Here is a 17419-nt window from a genome sequence, read left to right as displayed (position 1 = left end):
TGAAGTCCAGGGTCTTCCTGTCAATGATTGTCCAGCAGCCAGTTGTGATTCTGGTGCTCTCGCAAGAGGGAGTGAGAGCACGTCCTCCTACTCCGCCATCTTGGTTAATCCTCTGTTTTCTTTTCTTGTACTGTCCTTATCTAGCTTTGGTATCAGAGTAATTCTCTCTATTTGGTCTTTATTATCAATAAACAAGCTGTTATTTTTCCCATCTTAAAAAAAAAAAAAGTAAAATACCAACCTTCTCTTGACACTCAGTCTTCTCCAGTCTTGTGACTTTATATACCTAGTCCTATGCTGATGTCTCCTAAATTTATATCTGCAGCTCAGACTCCTTTGAACTTGACTCCTGTATTCACTATGTTCAACTGCCATTTGACACCTTGAAGTGTAATTTTAATAGACATGTTGAACTTAGCATCAACACAGGGTTGGGTGGTGTGGGAGAAGACTGCAAGGATGTACACCAAAATGTAAATGGCAGTCTTGATGAGGATCTTGTGTGTGTGTTTCTCTATATTATTATGTAAAACTTTTATAATGAGCATTAACCCTTAAATAAACTTTTTTTTTCTTTATCTTTTTTTTTTTTAATTGAATTTTTAATTAATTTTTAAAAAAAAGGGAAAGATCTTAGGGAGCCAGCAATGCTACAGAAACATAGGGTTAGAGGCCTACCTAGAGAAAGACCCTGGTATCGGCAGACAGATACTGAGGGACTGAGTTTCAAGTCTGAGATCTAAAGAGAAAAAGTAGACTAGCCAGTGGTCACCCTCCCAGACCCTGCTTGACGTCTGCTTCAGTTCATTCCAGGACGAAAGATAAGGGCAGGGAGGTAGGGAGCTTCTTAGCAAAGCCGGCTTCAGCTTTGGTAATCTCACCTACCCACCACATTTAAGGAGTTCCAGGTTAAGAGTTTAAAAACATATGGCACCTAGACCGTCATTCAGGAGAAGGGAACTCATTCCAAGTTCCCAGAAAACTCCTATCTCAGATCTGATAGTGTCCAGGGCTTCAGCTGAGCTCCTTCTGGCCAACCAGTAGTCACTTGGTCAGTCCTGCTGCCTTGACCCCATCTCCAGGAGGGGCTACAGCCAGAGGGAGTAGAGGGAGTCCAGCCCCCAAGCCATTTGAGGCACTATTAGACAGATAGGGAAAAGAGGGGCCCTGGGGTTACTGATTCTAGGAGGGAAACTGGTAGGGCCAGCATCCCTTCTGGGCTGGACAGGGTGAAGGCTGGACACACAGCAGAACCAGTCGTATTGGAGCTACAAGCCCCTAGAATTGCTCCACGGTCTGTCTCGGTTTCCCTTGGATCTCATCTGCTCCTGAACTGCACCTGTCATGCCAAGTCCATCTCCGGCACCCATCTCCCCAGAGCCAATGTGAGTCAGGTGGACAAAATTCATTGGTTCCCCAATCATGGTCCGGTCAATCCGTCTCCTCTTCTTCTTCGGCTGGGGTTTCTCTACCACACAGCAGCCCAGTTTGTGCCAAAATTCACTCATGTTCCCCGATGGTTCCAGTTTCACGCCTCTGCCTGAGGCCCCAGAGGGCTCTTGCTCTGGTGCCTTGACCGCCCACTCCTCACTCCCCTCAGGTGTAACAACACCCTGGGTTTACTCAGCTGGACAGGTCTAGAGAAAGTGGAGTCCTCGGAGCCCTTAAGCTGAGCGGTGAAGGTCAGTGTCTCAGACCCTGAGAGACTAGCAAGGTCGGAGAGTGGCGTGGGCAAGCAGGTACAAGGTTATGTCTTCCACAGACCTGGAACCCTGCTCTGCTCCGGCATCCAGGCGTCCGGCGCCAGCTGCTGGGGGCTCCCGCTCGGTGCCCGCCAGCGTGGGGTTCCCGGGCTCGCTCCTCGGCGCGGTGGGGGAGCCGAGGGCGGAGCGGCAGAGGTGCGGCTGGCTGAGGGCGGAAACGGCCGCGACGCGATTACGAAACCCGTCAGGCTGGGAGCCGGGCGCACAGCCCCGCCTTTTTTTCTTTTTAAACATCTTTATTGAAGTATAATTGCTTCACAATGGTGTGTTTAAATAAACTTTAAATTTTGCAATAGTTATTGATTCAAAGACAGTACACAGAGATTCCATGTACCCTTCAGCCGGTTTCCCATAGTGATTACATCTTACCTATATATAGTGTAATATCAAAACCAAGACATTGACATTAGCATTGTGTGTGTGTGTGTGTGTGTGTGTGTGTGTGTGTGTAGTTCTGAGTCATTTTATTTCATGTATAGATTCATGTAACCACCACTGCAATCAAGATCCAGAACTATTTCAACACCATAAAGGTCTGCCTTGTAGTACAACTTTATAGTCACATCTGTATTCCTATCCTACCATCCTAGCCCCTGGCAAACATTACTATGTTCTCCATGTTATATAAATGGAATTATACAGTAATGACCTTTTAATATTATTAGTTTTCCACTCAGAATAATGCCCTTGAGCTCTATGCAGGTTGTCAGGTGTATAGATATTCCATGGGATACAAGCACCACAGTTTGTTCAGTCCTTCACCTCTTGAAAGATAGTTGACCTATTTCTAGTTTTTGGCTAATCTGAACAGAACTGCTGTGAACATTCATGTACAGGTTTTGTGTGGACATATGTTTTTGTTTCTCTGGGATAAGTGCCCAGGAGTGCCATTGCTGGGTTGTATAATTATACGTTTAATATTTTAAGAATCTGCCAAACTATTTTCCAGTGTCACTGTATCATTTTAAATTCCCACCAGCAGTGTATGAGAGATCCAGTTCCTCTGCATCCTTATTGGTGTTTGGTATTATCACTACTTCCGTGTGTGTGTGTGTGTGTGTGTGTGTGTACGTGTGTGTGTGTTTATTGAAGCATAGTTGATTTACAATGTGCCAATCTCTGCTGTACAGCAGAGTGACTCAGTTATACACATGTAGACATTCTTTTTTTTAAAAATTCTCTTCCATTATGGTTTATCACAGGATATTGAATATAGTTCCCTGTGCTATATAGTAGGACCACGTTGTTACTACTTTTTAATGTTAGCCATTCTGATGTGGCTCCCCGGAGTTCTTTCTCTGCAGTCCTGTCCCCTCTGGTACTCTGCAGTGAACTCTAGTTGCCTTGGTTTCCTTGCACTTCCATCTCCTCAACTCAGAGAGACTGATAGACCCTGCCTGGGTTCCCCTCTCTGTGCCAAGTGGCCTAGAAACTCCCTGCAGGGAGAAAGCTCATCCCGTTTGTTTCCCGTCTCTCAGTGATCACTGCCCTTCATTGCTTGTTGTCCAATGTCTTGAAAATCTATTGTTTCATATCATTTGCTCATTTTTTCTAAGAGTTTCAGGCAAAATCCAATCATTGCTATTCCACCGTGGAAGTCCATGCTTTAGATTAATTTACAATGAGAAATAGCTCTCATACTTAGAATCTAGGTCTTAAATGGATTCATGGTCAATTTTCTAATCAGAGTATCTGTTCTATCTCTCTCTATATATATATATGTATCTACTCACTACCTATCTATCTATCTATCTAGTACAAATTTTGCTTAACTAGATGTCAAGAGTTCTAACATTAGAACTGCCATTACTTATTTGTAGCATCTGAGACATTAACCATTTCAAGTCACTTTCTTTATTTGTAAAATGAAGTATATATGAGCCTTAATTCCTTGAGATGCTAGGATATTGTTTGACTTCTTCTAGGAGAAACAGTGAGTAAAGTTGGTAGCTGTAGTCCTTAGTATGCTATCTCTTTTTTTAAAATTGAAGTATAACTGATGTACAGTCTTATTTAAGTTACAGGTGTACAATGTAGTAATTCACAATTTTGAAAGGTTACACTCCATTTATAGTTATCATAAAACATTGGCCATATTTCCTGTGTTGTATTTACAGCATATCCTTGTAGCTTATTTTATACATAATAGTTTGTATCTCTTAATCTTGCCCCTCCCCCATTCCCTTTCCCCTCTGGTAACCACTAGTTTGTTCTCTACATCTGTGAGTCTGTATCTTTTTGTTATATTCACTAGTTTGTTGTATTTTGAGATTCCACATATAAGTGGTATCATTTAGTATGCTATTTCTAAACAGGAAAACGGCATTGATCAGATAATGAGCATGTGTTGGTAATTGTTACATAATATTAATAACAATAACAACAATAGTTAATACATTTATCCTTTCGCATGCAGTGTGTTATATAATATTCACAACATCCCTACGAAGTAAGAGGTAGTATTATTCACATTCAGAAGATGAGAAAACTGTAACCCAGAAAAGGAAAAAAAGAATAAAAACCTGTCCAGTTTAAAGGTTATACTTAGACCACAGACGTAGGTCCTTTCTTCATTTTTAATCAAGGGTTAATTTCAAACAATCCCTAATAGTAACCAATTATAAAGAAGCAGTTGGTGTGTATAGTTGGATATATTATCCCTGCTGACTCCAGACAGCTACTGGGTTCAGCAGAGGCCCCTTTACTCTGCCTTCTTGTACACAGACCTCGTCAGAATGAATGGGCAGAATGGACACCAAAGAGGGGTAGCACGAGCAAATTGTGAGGGTGAAATGCAATAAACGCCCAGCATGAAATAAGTGCTCAATAACGGTTAGTTGTTGTTATTATTATTATTGAAAATCATCAACATCAACACTGTAGAATTCAGCCTGATAGACTTTGCAGATCATAGAAGCTGTTCCCAGACCACCATTTGAAAACTCCTGCCTGAATGACAAAGCCCTGTTTCTGTCTAGAGAGGGTTTTCATACTGCTTTAATAATCTCCAGGGTGCTTTAAAAATATTATCTCATGATGTCACTTTCAGCTAAAGAAGTGAGTTGAATCAACATTATAACCTCCTGATTTTACTCACCTGGGCTATAGGGACTGAGCACTGTTTTGGATATTCTCTCTCTTTTTTTAAAAAAATTTATTTATTTTATTTATTGATTTTTTGGCTGTGTTGGGTCTTCATTGCTGTGTGCGGGCTTTCTTTATTTGTGGTGAGCGGGGGCTACTCTTTGTTGCCGTGCTCTGGCTTCTCATTGCGGTGGCTTCTCTTGTTGCAGAGCACGGGCTCTAGGCGCGCGGGCTTCAGTAGTTGTGGCTCGCGGGCTCTAGAGCACAGGCTCAGTAGTTGTGGTGCACTGGCTTAGTTGCTCTGCGGCACGTGGGATCCTTCCAGACCAGGGATCGAACCCGTGTCCCCTTCATTGGCAGGCGGATTCTTAACCACTGCACCACCAGGGAAGTCCCTGATATTCTCTTATCTAAGACTAAATTATCAGGTTTCCAAAACCTGATATGCAGTTATTGGCTGAGGGTTGGAAAGAGGGAGTGGAGAATGGAGGGCTGGGTAAAGCTAGGTAAAGATATGTAAAAATTTATCATTGACTCAAATACGCCAAAACTTCTGATGAAGTCATGACACAGTTCTAAAATGCGAAAAGCAAAATAATCATGTTGGAGGGATGACACAAATACAGGCCAAGGAGCTTGACATTTCAGAAATGACAGGGAAAGTTTAAAGGAAGCACATGTGGAGAATATAAGGAAATGACCTTGAAATATATGGGCAAGGTCAGGCTGCTATAAACCGCAGGATAGTGGGTGTAACTCAGGAGTGGAACAATTGACTCGGAAAAAAAACTGTCTGCAGTTTCCCAGACTGGATACATTTCCTGTCTTGGATGTCTGGATCTGTTTCAACGTCCAAGTAGCCTTACTTCAAAGTGTTCATGGGAGCAGAAAAGACAATTGGCTGAGTGTGTTTATTTAGTGCTGGGGAGGGAGAGTGGGAGTGGGAATGGGCATAGGAAGTAAGTCTGGGTTTAAGAGCACATAGAGCACAAGGGGATAACCATTTTTCTGCAGACCAGCAGCCAGGGTACTTCTCAGAGAGAAGGAAAACCTGGGAGGAAAGAACCTGGAAAACAGGACACAAGCATCTTTGAAGTTATTTAGGTACGTAGGTAAGTCACAGTGGTGTTTGGTGCTCCAGGGAACGACATGGGAAATTCTCTCTCTTTTTTAAAATTTAAAAAAATTTGAGAGAATCCCCTGGTAGTCCAGTGGATAGGACTCTGTGCTTTCACTGCAGAGGGCCCGGGTTCAATCCCTGGTGGGGGAACTAAGATCCCGCAAGCTGTGCAGAGCGGCCAAAAAAAAATTCTTTTTTCTGAAATATTTTCAACTTTAAAGAAAAGTTACCACATTAATACAAAGAACTTCTAAATATCCTTTATCCAGTCACAATATTTAAAAATTTTCTTTCCCTTATTAAAAAAATTTTTTCTTTCTCTGTAAACACACATGTACATACACATACATATGATCTATCTATCTATCTATATCTATATCTATATCTATATATATATATATATATATATATTTTTTTTTTTTTTGGCTGTGCTGCCCAGCTTGTGGGATTTTAGTTCTCCCCACCAGGGATTGAACCCAGGCCCTTGGCAGTGAGCGCATGGAGTCCTAACCACTGGACTGCCAGGGAATTCCCCATATGATCTTTATTTTGAACCTTGGAGAGTAAGTTGTCTAATCATGCCCCTTTGCACCTTAATATTTCAGGGTTCTTTTTCTAAGAACAAAGATATTCTCTTAAACAATTGTAGCACAAATTTCAAATTCCGTATATCAAACACTGACATAACATTCCTATCTACTCCATTGACAATATTCTCATATTATCAATTGTCTCAAAAATGTTCTTTATGCAATATTTTTTTCTGGTAGGGAAGGTCTCTCTTTGATAGGGGCATGAGGCTGGCATTGCAGGACAAAGATACATGCTCTTTCCCTCAGTTTCCTTAGGATCTTTATTAGTAGGGAACCCTCGCAGGTCAGTTGTTTGGTTTTCTTTGGTTTCGTTCTTATTCCATGTCCTCCCTAAGAGTACAAAAACTGATCAGCAGGAAATACCCAAGTGCTAAGAGATCTATAGTAGTAGAAGGGATCTGGCATGACAAGATGTAGTTTTAGCAAGGTGAAATTGGGCATCCTCCCTCGTCTCCCTCCCCCCGCCAGCCTCAGTTTAGGAGTGAGAATGGACTATAGTACTTTTCCTATTCCTTTTGATCTTTTTGGGGGAGGGTGGGTAACAGGGAGAATAATAAATACTTGAATGAGCAAAAATTAATTTGGGAAAAAAATAGGGAGATGATCTCCTATGGTAATTCTGATCCTTTACTGAGAATAAGACTTTCTATAAGAATTTCTCTCAAGGGAAGTGTGACACTGTACTTGTTTGTCTTCTTACCCATTCTTTTTGGTGATTTAGAACTAATTTCTGTTTAAGAGTCAATTGGTGTCAACTTTCCCCACTGATTCCCCGTATGTGAACCAGTTGCAGAACTGCTACCCTGGTCATCTTCCAGTTCTGCAGGATCCACACATTATGCCACAGCAACAGGGAATGTGGTGGGAGGGACAGGAGAAATGGGAAAAGAGTGAGAAAGGATCTCTGCCTTGGGTGGGGAATGGGGTAATGTGGAGAAGGGAGAGGAGACCCCAAAGACTATGCTGTCGGGGTTTAGGGGAATCTACGATCTCTACTGGAGCCAAGTTTCATTTCAAAGTCCGTCCTCTGTTTCCCTCCTCCCCTCCAGGCAAAATGAAGCTGACCCTGGTGCAGATCTTTTTCATAATGTTGCTGCTCCTGCTGGGCCTGGGGGTGGGCCTGGGGGTGGGGCTTCAGATGGCCGCAGCAGTCCTGGAGGAAAGTGATCAGCTACTGAATGAGTTTCAGTCCAGTGACTCACAGGACAAGGCTGAAGCCACTAGGGAGGGAGCGGGCACCCGAAGCATAGAAACCCTGCTGTTTAGCAACAAAGAAGTGGTGCAACTGGAAGAGACCATCATCAGTGAAGATGAAGTTGGAGGAAACAAGATGCTCAGAGCTGAGGCTCTCTTTCAGAGCAACAAAGACTATCTCAGGTCTGACCTGATGGACAGAGAATGCAATGCCCTGATGGCACAGAAGATGAAGCCGCACAACCACACATGCATACCCCAGTACATATTCATCCATGAGGAACTAGATGCAGTCAAAGCTGTCTGTAAGAGTCCTGTTGTTGCCTGTGACCTCAAGGGAGGCAAGTGTCACAAAAGCTCCCGTCCTTTTGATTTGACATTCTGCAAGTTATCCAAACCAGGCCAAGTCACTCCTCACTGTAATTACGTAACTTTCATTCTTGAAAAGTACATTTTTATATCCTGTAGTGACATGAAAGTCCAGGTAACATCTGGACCATGATGTAACTTCTCTTCTGCACCTTCTCATCTTTGTCTTCCTTTCCACTTCCTCTTTTTCATGCTGTTTTCGTCCTTAGGGATTCTGCAAAAAAGGTTCTGGGAAGAGAGGCTGGCCTATTCTTTATCATATTTGAAAATATAAATCTTCTTTGCCCTAGGGTTCACCCAACTTGCATTTTTTTCCTGGGATTAGAGGTGGTAGAATAGGGTGATGATGTCCGATCTCTGTAGGTTCTCTGTCTCTTAGAGTCTATCTCTTGCCCTGGAAAGAGATAAGTGAAGAACTGCTCTATTCTCTCCTATGATCCTGGTCATCAGTCTGTTCCCTGGTCTGGATGCCTTTAGGTGTGGATTACAAGAGTTTAATGCATCCTTTACCCACGTCCTTCCCTGCTACCCACGATGAGCCTCTATGACAATCACATAAGCCTCCTGGGCTTTCCATGTAGCACTTCTCTGCTACAGATGTAAATTAAAGTGATTCTAACTGTGACTGCGTCTGGACAACCATGTGGATCAGGTTTCTTTTCCCGACCCCTGGCTGTAGGGGTCTGCAGGTACGGTGCTATGGTGGTGCAGGCTGAGATAAAACATGTCCTGGGGCAAAGACAGCACTCATTTTCTTGACCCTTCTCAACCCTTTTCTTTTTCCTCTCGTTTTTTTTACTACCTGCTATTTTGCATCTTTTTTCCCTCCCTTTATTTCTCCCCCACCCTGCCTCTTTCTCCTGGTCTCCTTTTCCTCTTCTCTTTGGGATCTCCCTGTTCTTTCTCTGAATCCTTTTAGATATTCATTCAACCAACACTGATCTCTTATGCCATGCCAGGTAAGAAGATGTTGGTCCTATAAAGGGTTTGGCATAGGGGGTTAGAGCGAGGGTGGGTCAAGAGAGTGATGAGGAGAGAGAGAAACAGAGAGCTATTTTTAAAAATTATGTCCAATAAGTAGAATAATGGTCACATTAGGTGCTCAATAGATGTAGAATGAATGGGATTGGAGGGAATTTTATTCTCACTCAGCACCTCTTTTCTTCTTTTGCTCTGAGAAACAAGAAAGTTGGTGAAAGAATATTTTCAGCAGAAAAGGGATTGGATCTACTCAAAGAGGAGAAAAGCTATGGGGTTGAATAAATAGAAGATGTAAGTGGTTGTGCTCAGCCTATTTTCTCTGAATTCAAATCTATCAAGAAATAGTTTAGTTCGACATGCATGGGCACAGGAAGGGATCTTAGAAAATGGCAATAAGGATTCACTATGTGACTTGATTTTGAGATTTCCTCTTCCTAGGGTTTTTGTCAGTTTCAATCTCCTTGACGGTAATACACTCAAGAGTCAGGGACATCCATAAATGGGACACTGGAGGAAGGAAAGGTTTAGCTTACTTTGACCTGGCTTTTACCTTCCTGTTCTTTCTTCATTTAGTCCCTAATTTCCCTTACCCTTCCTGTTCTTGCAGGCAGGCAACCACTTAAATGCTTTGCCTCTAATCTCCCCTCAGACTCCCCTGTTTCAACACTTCCCTCCATGCCTTTGACTCACCTCTCCCGGCAATGACCTCTTAGGAACAGTGTTGCTGGGCAGGAAGTGTGTCTGCGTCTGTGGGCTGCCCTGACATTTTAGAGGTGGGTGGAGGAGTGGCAGGAGACGAGGCCCTGGACAAGGCAGATTCCTACTCTTCTTGATGGGAGAATCCCTTTCAGAAGAAATAGACAAAAGACGATCTAAGACAAGGGAGAAAAAAAGAAGTGAGGTGTGAGAGAGGAAAGAAGAGTGGGTGTCAGAGAAAATCAGTGTGTTAAGAATTTGTCCAGTAGGTAAAGCAAAGGCATTGAAGATTGGGAATGTGATGGGAAAGGTTCCAAGTTTGACTTCTTAACCAAAAGACAAAGGATCCATTGTGTGGGGCAAACTATTAGGAGACTGGAATTAGCAAGGAATGGAAGCCCATGTGCTTTCATTCACAGATGAGAACCTCTCATAGGTTCCCACCAGCTTCTCTCCTTCGGGGTTCCCACACTCCAACAAGTACTGCTATCGCCCTCATCTGGTCTCCACTTTGGACAAATCTCAGTGGTCAGGCTTTTATCTGACTGTGAAAACTAACTCAGGAAAGCAAATTACAAAGCACTCTATGGGCTCCTAGTGGCTCAAGCAGGAAAACACAACTTGGTAGGTGTAATGGGTTGACAAGATGTTGTGGGAACTTCACTCAAAAGGGATAGAAAATTAACTCATTATAGCTCAAATGATGCCTGATTCATAAAACTTTCACCAACTCTTTTAGTTCCAATGTAGCTCCCTCTTTGCACTTCCAGTGTATATGCTTAGTCCATACAACAGGTCCTCAGTCCTTTACCCAGTGTTCCTAAATCCCCAAAGCTCTGAAAACTGAAAGATTTTCTGTCAAAGTGGCTCCCAAGCTCAGTGAGATGCAAAATCTGGCTGAATTGACTATGCAAGTCTATTTATTATCTTTATTTATGCTATATGACTATTTCACTACATTTCACTGAAGAAATATCAATATGTCTGATTATGAATACTGCCTCAGATAAACTCTTCTAAGGATGCATAAATATCACATACACTTATACAATGTTGCTTTTTAAAATCCTAAAAATTCTATTTCAAAATGCATTGGCCCTAAAGGTTTCAGGTAAGGGATTGAGACCTATATATACTATTTAATTAACCATTAACTAATTTGAATATATAATATGACCTCAGTGAGACCATAAGCATTTTTTTTTTTTTTTTGGCTGCGTTGGGTCTTAGAAAGTCCCCCTCTGGTGTCTAGGACTGACTGAGGTCAGCAGTGCCATCTGGGTTGGGTACCCTGAGCTTGAACTGGGACTTCTCTGGGCCTGAGTCCCATTTCTCCCCTCAGGTCACTGCTCCCCTACCCCATGCATAGGGCCAACAAGCTGCCCCCCAAAAGTTCTGAGACTTGCACCTATGGGGTTGTCCTAGGACCCTGAAGCCAGGCCCTGTTTCCAGGAGGGTGACCTGGCAAGCGGTGGTCCCCTCTGGCTGGTGTGGTATGTCTTTTGTGGGATCACATAGCAGTGGGTCACCAGAATGGTGCGGATAAACTGATTTTGCATGACTCAAACATATCCTGGACACAGAATGAATTTAGGACTCTGGATCACCAATGGTCACTACTCACCCTTGGACTTGAGTGCATATGTAGGAGGCTTTCACCCACCCATGTTCCTGTTGCTCTGCTACTTCTGGTCTATAGCACTTGAGGGTGGCAGGGACAACAGCATGTGTCCCTTACCCTGGGAGCTTCCCACTGCTGGCACCCAGGGTGGATCCCACCCCTTTGCAGGCTCCACACCATGTGGAGGTATAGTGGGCTGCTCCTGTGTCCTGTAAAGACTTTTGAGACCATTGCTCTGCAGTGCCAATGGGGCACTTCAGATCAATGCCCTCTCTTGCCTCTGTTTGACTGGTGATGACACGCTCTCTTAATCTGTGCAAGATGAAGGATAGTCATTCCTTGTGTGAATGCTCTGCCCATGTACCCCCTGCCTATCCTCCTGGATGGTGGCAATGTGTGTAAGGCACGAGTGTGGTGTGGTCAGTTATGAAAAGAGGTGGCATTCTAGGAAGGCGGTGATTATGGCATAAAGAATTCAAGAGAATTGTACACCTGAAACTAATATAATATTGTAAGTCAATTATGCTTCAATTAGAAAAAAGAACAGAAAAGAAAAAAAAGAAAACTTTAGAAATTCTCAAGTCAGTTCTCAAAAAAAAAAAAAAAAGAGTTCAGGAGAAGATATAGTTGGAAGATGTGTTGTTTTATGTTTATACTACAAAACTCTAAATGGCAAATTTCACACAGTCAGAAATTATCATTCTCATTTTCCTGTGTACTCTGGGTGCTATGGTCTGAATATGTATCCCCTCCAAAATCATATGTTGGAATCCTAGCACCCAACGTGATGGTGTGAGACGGTGGGACCTCTGGGAGGGAATTAGGTCATGGAGCCCTTATGAATGGGATTAATGCTTCTACAAAAGAGATCTCCCAGAGCTCCCTTGCCACTTCTGCCCTGTGAGGACCCTACCTGACCATGCTGGCACCCTGATCTTGGACTTCCAGCCTCCAGAACTGTGAGAAATAAATTTTTATTGTTTAGAAGATACCCAGTCTGTGGTATTTGTTCTAAAAATATGGGCTGGGCTAAGTAAGACACTGCTTGTGTTTGTGGTCATTATCAACAACGTACAGTAACAAAGTAACCTTTGAGAGAGTCATTGGAAGCTGGTATTCACAGGCAGCACAGTGGATGATTCAGGGCCATGAGTCATGATACAGCTGGCATGAAATAAATGGCACTAGGAAACTGCAGAAACAAGAAGATCTATATGGGTCCTAGCAGACAGGTTTACCTTTTTCATGTGGTGGGAGATAATGAAATTATCCAGGAATAATACATCTGACAATAAAGAACATGAAGAAATGGCTCCTAGATCTAACAGGAAGAGATGGTGCCCAGACAACACAGAAAGTCTACATGTGCATTGATTGGACAATAATCAAATATGTGAGTATCTGTCCTCTGCCCATAATTCTAAATCTTCAGCAATAAGTCCCTATACTTCACTTGGGCCTATGACTTTTATAATATATTTTAAGATCAAATTGTTTATATAAGAAAAGGGCCGCATTCCCCATCCCTCCCTGGGGAAAAAAAAAAAAAATTGGCCAGGGACACACACTCCTTAGAGGCAGCTCAGCTTGTGGTCAAATCCAGGGTAATGTCTCCGTATCATGCCCTTGCCAGGCTCTTGATTCGAACTCTCCCCCTCAGATCTCTCTAGTGCTCACTCTCGCAGGCAGAGTGGACTGAGCTGGCTCTCTCCAGCCCTTCTCTTTCCCAAGGTGGCAAAGTTATATCATCTGGCAGAGACTCATTCCTGGTGGGATGAAAAGGGACTCCAAGGGACAGAGTTGTTGCTATTTTCGCAGTACTTGGACTTAGCATGTAATCTGTTGATGTTCCTTCCTCTGAACCTTGGATCCTACCCATAGGCCTGCCCTCTCCTCTTTGCATTTATAGACTGGGCTTCAGTCAGTTTCTAGAAAGTGATTCTAAGGACAGAGATGCCACCTCCAGGAGCAGCTGGGCTGGCTCTTTAGTAGAATTAATGATTCAGAAGCCAGGTAATAGTTGGATTTAAAGGAAGAATTTGGGAAAAGAGGAAGATGGCTAAGCAGAAGGAACATTTAGGGAAATGTGAGTGCACACATCAAGGCATCATGGCCCTTTACCCATTTATATATGATTTCAGGAGGCAATGGGATATCCCACTGTCTGAAAATATCAGCTCTCCAGTATTAGCACGAAGCTAACGTTTGGAATTATATCTGTATAAACTTATTGCATATACCTATACACAGCATGTAAAATTTTTAACTTCAAAGAATGGGTGAGATTTTCAGCACCTTTATAAGGTGACAACAAGAAAAGCAAAAGGCAAAACAGTACTTGTTCTATGAATGCTTTTGCATGAGTTTGGCAGTGTGCTAGTTACCGGTTGTAGCGTCAATAAAAAACAAAAAAACTAAAATCAGGCATTGTATCTGCCATGGTAACACATCCACAGATGAGGCCTATAGGGGATAGGATAGGAAGAGAGAAGGTGATATGATTAAATCCAGCACTAGGCATTGCCCTGGAAAGCTGGTCTGGCTAAGGACCAATGTAGAGCAAGCAACTGCATTAGCAGACTGGGGTTAGAAGAATGTATTTCCAAGGCGAGGAAAAGGCTGTCCAAAGGGTCAACGGATGAAGATAGATATTTTTACCAGGAAGGTGCAGCCATCTCCCAGCTTCTGTGAGTGTTACCTGCCAAGAATTCACAGGTGTACTTCTCTGGAAGAGAAGGAAATGTATTAAAGAAAATATGGTAGAAGGGGGTTATAAATATGGAAAAAGAGTTACATAGTCTGACCCAGAATTAGTCAGTAGAAGCCCTTCTAATCTGGCTTCTGTGTGCTTTTGACATGTCCCCATCATTCTTTAGGCACTTCCTTGCTTTGAGAAACAGCAAGATGGTCTAAGCTCATCTTGTATTTTCCTTGCCCTGGGACCAGTCATTTCTCTAAAGAGACACGGTTGTTTTAGTGGAAAACAGTATTTTAAAACCAAGATCCGGATGCTAGGTGCGTGTGTTCATTTTTGTGGTGAGAGAGTTCCAAGGGTCCCTCAGAGGACAGAGCTTGGGAATATAGCAAAAAGATGCAATTACACACACACACACACACACACACACACACACACACACACATTTACATGTATTTTATTTATGTATTTACATTGAAAACCATGATTCATACCAATATCTCCAATTCCAATCCAACCCCATAGGCTCATATTAGTTTTCTCCCTTTCCATATTTATATCTCCATTTCCGTATTTATAAACCCCCTTCTACCATATTTTCTTTAATATATTTACTTATTTGATCAATCTCCATGTATGTAACTAAATCTTCTGTTTCTGCCACTGTCCCCCCTTCCATATGGATGCCCTTTGCCCTCTCTGACTCTGACACTCTGTGCCAGGCTGTCCCCCTACATGGATGCGCCCCGTTTGGGTTTTCATACCCCGCGCCAGCTTCCCCTCTGAGTGGGGTACCGCCTCTCCTTGCTCAGGCTGAGTCTCCATGCTGGATTTCCCCCCTCATGACTCACCTCTACTCCCCCTCACCCCCCATATGGATGCCCTTTTCTCTTTTCTTGGGCTCTGGCTTCCTATTCCCCATGGCAGGCTGACCCTCCTTTTCAATGCACACCTGGCTTTGCCCCATTTAATGGCTTCACGACTAAATTGTTTAGGAAGTGAACAAAGGGAAAATAATGGAAGGAAAGAGGAAATAAGCAAAATGGAAGGCCAGGGGAAATAACCCAATGAAAGGGAAGAGGTGTTATATCTTTTGAAAATTAAAATTATATATTAGCAGTTTCTGTACTTTGAAGTTTTACTAGCTATATATTTTTCTATTTTATTAATGCAATATGATTCATTGAACTATTCCTTTACTTTTGGAGGTGAAGTTGACGTCTAACAATAAATAGTTTGCACAGATTCTTTTCCTTAATGCAAATTCTTCCAAGTGGAATTATGAGGTCAAAGAGTATAAACCTCAAAGCTTTAGGTACCTATTCACCTATTGCCTTTCAGTAAGGTTGTGCTTATACTCTCTCCACCAGTGCATAGAATGGACCCACGTCACTATATCCTTTGCATAATTTGGTAGTATATTTTATTTTAATTTTTGACAGTTTGATAGGCAAAATAAGGCATCTCATTATTATTTAACTTTGCATACCTTTTATTGAATGAGTCATATTTTTTTTAATATAAATTTATTTTATTTTATCTTTGGCTGCGTTGGGTCTTCGTTGCTGCACGCAGGCTTTTCTCTGGTTGCGGCCAGCGGGGGCTACTCTTCATTGTGGTGTGCAAGCCATCGTGGTGGCTTCTCTTGTTGGGAGCACGGGCTCTGTGTCTCGTGGGCTCTAGAGCGCAGGCTCAGTAGTTGTGGCCCACGGGCTTATTGGCAGGCGGATTCTTAACCACTGCGCCACCAGGGAAGCCCCTGAAGCAACTCTTTTAATGTTAAGCCTAAAATGGGAAAAGATTTAGTTAGGGGGTCCCAAGACTAGATTTACAAAAAAAAAAAAAAAAAAGTCCGTTGTAAGATGGGAACTTTCTCCCTTGGCAGGTCCTGCTGAATGAGAATAAAATCTGAACAGGCAGCATCACAACCAGAAATAATCAAATATCCTCATAATGACCCTGTGTAATTCCCTGGTTCTACAGTTCTTTCATCTTCGCTGTTGTGGTCACTTAAATCCATCTTCTGGAATTCTAGGACTAATCATTTCCCTAAGCAGAGGTATTGTAGGAGGTGGACTCAGCAAAAGATGAATCTTACCTCAGCACGCACTTTTCATTGTAGTAAAATATACACAAACATAAAACGTGCCATTTTTGGGCTTCCCTGGTGGCGCAGTAGTTGAGAGTCTACCTGCCAATGCAGGGGACACGGGTTCGAGCCCTGGTCCGGGAGGATCCCACATGCCGCGGAGCGACTAGGCCCGTGAGCCACAACTACTGAGCCTGCGTGTCTGGAGCCTGTGCCCCGCAACAAGAGAGGCCGCGATAGTGAGAGGCCCGCGCACCGCGATGAAGAGTGGCCCCCGCTTGCCGCAACTACAGAAAGCCCTCGCACAGAAACGAAGACCCAACACAGCCACACACACACACACAAAATTAACTAATTAAAAAAAAAAAAACTTGCCATTTTTATCATCTTTACGTATACAATTCAGTGGCATTAATTACATTGACAATGCTGCGCAATCATCACTACCATTTATTTCTGAAAGTTTTTTTTATCATGCCAAATAGAAATTCTGTCACTCAGTTCACGTTTTGTAATATTTATCAAAACAACACATGCCCACAGTTAAAAGCTACAGTCTCTCTCCCCATGACTTTCCAACTCTCCAGTCCAAGTCCAAGTGGGTCCAAGAGGCACCATTTCTAGCTCTCGCCTCACTATCTCTGTAAAAGTCTTCTTTCTCTACTTATTAATCCATCAAGTCTATTGACTTCATGTTATGGCAGATTAAGGTTTAGCTCAATTTCACCTCACTGCCTTCTCCTTTTCCTCCTAATATAGCTATATTTTAGTTTCTCTGTTGCTTGCCTTTCTAACCTAATAATATACTAACCCTGTTAGTATCTGTTTCGGCTATGTGCTGTATATTTTGAGTCCCTATTTTGCAAGATGGGGATATTAGCATCCTTATCTTTCCCTTCACTCTCTTTTCCTCTATCTTTAATGGATAAAGAAGATGTGGCACATATATATAATGGAATATTACTCAGCCATAAAAAGAAACAAAATTGAACTATATGTAGTGAGGTGGATGGACCTAGAGTCTGTCATACAGAGTGAAGTAAGTCAGAAAGAGAAAAACAAATACCGTATGCTAACACACATATATGGAATCTAAAAAAAAAAAAAAAAGGTTCTGATGAACTTAGGGCAGGACAGGAATAAAGACGCAGACGTAAAGAATGGGCTTGAGGACATGGGGAGGGAGAAGGGTAAGCTGGGACGAGGTGAGAGAG

At 42.6% G+C, this 17419-nt stretch overlaps 2 protein-coding genes across 2 annotated transcripts; one reads left to right on the top strand and one right to left on the bottom strand.

Annotated features, from left to right (window-relative positions):
* Positions 1-628: 628 nt before the first annotated feature.
* On the bottom strand, positions 629-1923 carry LOC137767419 (CDC42 small effector protein 1). Its single transcript, XM_068548462.1, has one exon. It carries the CDS (start codon positions 1506-1508, stop codon positions 1269-1271), a length of 240 nt encoding a protein of 79 aa, XP_068404563.1. The 5' UTR covers positions 1509-1923; the 3' UTR covers positions 629-1268.
* Positions 1924-7398: 5475 nt separating this feature from the next.
* RNASE10 (ribonuclease A family member 10 (inactive)) lies at positions 7399-8256 on the top strand. The gene has a single exon (XM_068534975.1). The coding sequence runs from the start codon at positions 7399-7401 to the stop codon at positions 8254-8256; it is 858 nt and encodes a 285-aa protein (XP_068391076.1).
* Positions 8257-17419: the final 9163 nt, after the last annotated feature.

Source organism: Eschrichtius robustus, chromosome 1 (assembly GCF_028021215.1).
Source record: "Eschrichtius robustus isolate mEscRob2 chromosome 1, mEscRob2.pri, whole genome shotgun sequence".
NCBI classification, from domain to species: Eukaryota; Metazoa; Chordata; class Mammalia; order Artiodactyla; family Eschrichtiidae; genus Eschrichtius; species Eschrichtius robustus.
The sequence above is the reverse complement of the archived record's forward strand: the minus strand, read 5'-3'. Positions and strand labels throughout refer to the sequence as shown.